This window comes from Rhinolophus sinicus, chromosome 14, assembly GCF_057876585.1.
Source record: "Rhinolophus sinicus isolate RSI-liver-muscle chromosome 14, RSI-T2T, whole genome shotgun sequence".
In the NCBI taxonomy this organism is placed as follows: domain Eukaryota; kingdom Metazoa; phylum Chordata; class Mammalia; order Chiroptera; family Rhinolophidae; genus Rhinolophus; species Rhinolophus sinicus.
Window position 1 is genome coordinate 100,841,260 of NC_142514.1, and position 4,592 is coordinate 100,845,851.

General features: G+C 56.1%; 1 protein-coding gene across 3 annotated transcripts; it reads right to left on the reverse strand.

The window, feature by feature from the left end:
* Positions 1-333: 333 nt before the first annotated feature.
* Positions 334-4,472, reverse strand: NHERF4 (NHERF family PDZ scaffold protein 4). Of its 3 annotated transcripts, XM_019716251.3 has the most exons (11): positions 4,092-4,472; positions 3,671-3,698; positions 3,488-3,561; positions 2,951-3,162; positions 2,495-2,681; positions 2,261-2,397; positions 1,813-2,017; positions 1,390-1,586; positions 1,065-1,292; positions 717-917; positions 334-471 (listed from the first exon to the last, which is right to left on the reverse strand). In XM_019716251.3, the coding sequence occupies exons 1-11, from the start codon at positions 4,105-4,107 to the stop codon at positions 442-444; spliced, it is 1,515 nt and encodes a 504-aa protein (XP_019571810.2). In that variant the 5' UTR covers positions 4,108-4,472; the 3' UTR covers positions 334-441. The 3 variants fall into 3 exon arrangements, with proteins under 3 accessions (XP_019571810.2, XP_074191441.2, XP_088647545.1); XM_074335340.2 differs by lacking the exon at positions 4,092-4,472 and having other exon boundaries at positions 2,954-3,162; positions 3,671-3,813; XM_088791419.1 differs by lacking the exon at positions 4,092-4,472 and having other exon boundaries at positions 3,671-3,812.
* Between the last annotated feature and the right edge of the window lie 120 nt (positions 4,473-4,592).

Below are 4,592 nucleotides of genomic sequence, written 5' to 3' on the forward strand. Positions count from 1 at the left end.
AAGTCATTAACAAAATTAGGTATGGTTGAGAGGAGCTTTTTACGAATAACAAAAGACCCCTTTATTGCTCTTATTACTTAGGAAATTCCAAGGGTTTTAGGAGCTCTGTGCCAGAAGGCGAAACATATATTTATTATAAATCACAAAATCACACCACTCATCTCAGACAGAACTTCATCGCTGGGGCACAGCTCCCAAAGCTCCCAGGAGGCATCTTCTGGAGTCAGAGGAGGGGCTTCCTAGTAGGTCCACATGAGGCCTCTGACCACACCCTCTTCTACGAGGAAGGTCCATGGGAAAGAAGGAAGACCCTGGGCAGATTGTCCAGAGTCCTAGAGGACCAATTTCTGGCTTAAAGAGAGCAGCTCAGTTCCTACCACCTCAGGCTGGAGAGTGAAAACAGGAAAGCCAATGGGTACGTCGGTGCAAAGGAGGGGAGTGCTACAGCAGATCTGAGGCTAGAGCATAGTCCTAAGCAGAGAGAGAGGGAGAAGGTCATTCAAGGACCAGAAGAGTTCCTTTTCCCTGCCCCCACCTAAACTGGAATACCCCGGAGTGGGACTTGTTCCATGGGTCCTTCTGTCCCCACCTACCATGACCTAAAGTCCCAATCTGAGTGAGTGCCCCACCCTGCAGCCCTCCTGCTTTGTCCAGCTCTCTGGTTCCCCTCTGTCCTCCTCTGGCTGCTCATAGTCCTTCCGTCTCTTCTTCCTCACCTTTCCAGATCCTGGGGGAATCCAGGCTTCCAAGCCCTGCGGAGACCTAGTTGCCAGCTTCAGGCACAGGGGGGGCTCAGCCTCAGCCAGCTGCTTAAGCCTTTCCAGGTCAGTCTCTCCACCCACAGGATACCCATTCACCTCCAGAATCACGTCTCCCCTTTGAAGCCCTGCCTGGGCAGCCGAGCCTCCTCGGGTCACCTGGTATTGTGGGGGACAGGGGTAGACACAGAACACAGAACACCATGGGAAAGTTTGCTGGCGCTCTAAGGCTCTGGGAGGTAAGCATAGGAAGGCTCATCAGGAGGCCAATGTTGATAGGATCCACGGCCTAGCGGCATCAGTCACCTGGGAGATGAAGAGACAAGGCCCACTGGCCACACAGCTGAGTCGGAAACCATAGCCACCGCCCGGCCCAGGGTACAGGAAGCACTGGCGGGAGCCAACTGGGACAGGAGGCATGGCTGTGTCTTCAACTGGTGGGTTCTTGATCTCAACCAGAGAGGCTGAGCAGGTGTCCTGAGGAGAGCCATGAACCTCTGTGCTCTCCAGGAAGAGGAGTGGGGACAAGCGGACCTGGAAGGAGGCAGAGAGAACAAACCTGTTGCTTCTCCCTCTACCTGAGCCGTGCTCCATTCCTGCCCCACCCTAGCCCCTTCCCCTTAGCTCGCACCATGTTGAAGAAGCGGTCAGCCTCAGGGTCGACGACAGTGAGGGAGACACAGGAGCCCTGTGCCCGGATCCTGGAAACTATCTCCTCATGGCTCAGCCCCTCCACACTGTCCCCAGCCACAGCCAGCAGCCGGTCCCCGGCCTGCATCCCAGCCCTTTCAGCTGGCAGTCCTGGGTCCACTTCCCACAGGAACTGCCCTGGGACACAGATATCCTCAATGTACCTCCCCTGCTTACCCCCAGTGCCAGCCCAGGCCATCATGTGCTCACTGGAGGACTGAGCAGGGGCTACAGCGAAGGAGGAGGCCCAGGGCTGGGGCTCAGACAGGGACACTGTTTATGAGCACTGAGCAGTGTACATATAATACTTGTGTGCCCACCCCAAGGTCCACCTTCCCTACCCACCCCCAGGGCTCCCACTCACCGAGGCGACCGTCAAGGCCCTTCTCCTCCCGGAGCACGAACCCGAAGCCATCGGGCCCTTTCTCTAGGTGCAGACAGCGGGGCTTGGTGGGCAGTGCCCAGCCCTCTGCTAGGGGTGCAGCCAGAGGCATTCCCAGCTGGCGACACTTTTCCTCCACCTCTGGGCCTGCCACCAGCAGGGTTACCTGCTCTCCACTCTGCCAAAGCTGTGGGGACCCAGCAGGGCCTCAGCATCAGCTACCTGAGTAGGGAGGGTAGAGGCAGGCATCTCCTCACAGCCCCTCTTCCCAGGCCCAAGAATGAGGCACTAAGGGTAGGAGAGAAAAGGGCCTAGCATAAACTGTAACGGGAAGGATGGTGAGGGAGATACCAGATCAGGGGATTGGGTGCCTGGCAGGGGCCCCAGGCCCAGAAGCTTTGAGGATGGATGGGGAATCAGGCAGCCATACCTTCCTGCTGAGTTGATTATGAGTGAACTTCTCCACACTGACACCATTCACTTCTAACAGTCGGGCCCCAGGGGGCACCCCTGCCCGCTCAGCTGCTCCTCCAGTACTCAGCACCAACCAGAAAGAACCACGATGTTCTGAAAGCCAAAACAAAAAGCAAGCAGTAGTCTGCTGGCTCCCTGGAGAGGGGCTGAGATCCCTCTCCTGACCTCCCTCCTGAGCCTCTAGGCTTACCATGGGTGACAGTAAATCCAAAGCCACCCTCATCTTTCACTATGTGGCACAGCCGGGGCCGGACCTCCGGGCCCAGAATAGGACAGAGGGCATCATTCCCCTGCAGAGCTCGGGCCACATCAAGCACACGCTGTGCCCAAACTGTCAGCAACACCCGAGGACCACTGGCTTGGATGCGGCGTATCACCTAAATCGAGGGCACATCTGGTGAGGTTGGAGCGGGCTCCTCTTGCCAACTCCCTGTCCCTGGAACCGATATTTTTCACCATGGGAACCAGCTGTCTGGATACCTCCAGCCAATTATTTCGACCTGGGCACCTCTAAATGCTGGGAGGTGAGACAGGTTGAAGCTTGGGTCCTGCCACCATATACCCAGGGAAGTGACCCTGGCTTCTCTCTCCCCGCAATGGTATGGAACATTTTTCTGTACCATGGGGAGTCCCAGCCCAACCTCACCACCTCCGAGTCTTCATGTTCCACGACATGGTTGTTCACACCCAGGATCCGATCTCCTTCCCGAAGACCCTGGCGCTGGGCAGAGGTGCCTGGCTCCACCCTGCACACCACATGCCTTGCCCGACCCAGCTCCTGCTGCAGGTGGAAGCCAAAACTCCTGCCCTCCTCTTTGCTCAGCAGACAGAAGCGAGGCCGCTCCAGGCTCCTGAGATCTGGAGGGGGAGGCGGGCAGCAGGAAAGGGGAAGGAGGAGGGATGTGGCCCACGTACAAGTCACCTTGTGCCTGGCAGAACCTGCCCCCTTGATAGGGCACCGGGCGCACTTCTACACAGGTAGGGTGTGGGCAGTAGGACCAAACACGGTGGGCAGAATGGACGGGACAGAAGGTAACACCCATCCCCCCCCTTGTCCCTGTAGTTACTGCCAACTAACGCTGTTATCAGAGGGAGATAGTGGTTACCAAGGAGATGGGAGGTTGTGTGGAGCCCTGGTGTCTCTGGGGAAGGGGAATGGTTACCCAGGGGGTAGGAGGGTTACCAGAGGGGTCATGGTCTTCGGCCAGGGACAGGACAGGATTATCAATTCCCAGCTTCGGGTTAAACTCAAACTTCCTGCAAGGAGGTCCCAGACTCTACTTGAGGTGCTAATGGCAGCTGAAGAGCTTCCCCACCTTAGATTCCCTCCTCCCCTTGCTCCAACCTCTCACAGAATACCACTTACAGAGTTAATGAGGCTGTGTCCTGAAGATCTGCTGGGCAAAGAAGGGGTGAGGGGAAGAGAGGGGCATTCTCACACACACACCCCAACCCTTCTTTCATGGTCATTAATTGAAAGGACTTAGGGGAACCTCCAAATGGAGTACTTGCCCCCTCCGTTCTGCTCCAAACGGGTGTTGCCTTCCCCTCCCTTCCCCTCCCTCCCCCCCCCACCCAAGGCCATGGCACAGACATCTGAGCATATCAATATAAGGTGTGGACCAGGAAGACTGACATATCCACTCACCTCTCCTCTCCTAACTTCTAGTCTATTTGCCTCAGGGCTCCCAGCCCTAACATTAAGTGTGTAGTCCTAAAACCTCAGACTCCCAATCTGCCCTGACTGCCCTAAAGTCCCTTCTGGGGGATTTCTCCCAGCCTCCTACCTGCAGCTGACTCCATAGTTGGATCAACGACTCAGTGCTCAGGGAAGGGACAAGGTCCATCGAAAGCAGCTGACCCTCCCACTTATCCCTCCATGTCCCGCCTCCTTGAAGACACTGCCTTGGAACCAGTGGGGTAATGGTTAACGGAGGACAGTCTTATCCCTGGGGCAGTTGCATGTTGCTTTCCCCATTTGTGGGCCCCAACTTCTCCAGAGACTCTGCAGTTGTCCCAGCTCCCCCTAAGTACAGAGAAAGAAGATTGCTGGTCACTAATCACAAGCCTGGGGTAAGTATTATGAAAGGGGTGACAGGAGTCCTATGGCCCAGTATGGCCTACCCGTACTCCAATATCTTCTTCATGGGTCCCCCCAGCCCTAACTGTCTCAGAACCTAGTACCCAAGAACCACTTGTAACAAAAAGTGGTCAGTAGTTTAACCAGAATAACCAAGAACAGTGCCCTTTCTTGAAAGCACCAGGCAAGGAAAAGGCTACACACTAGG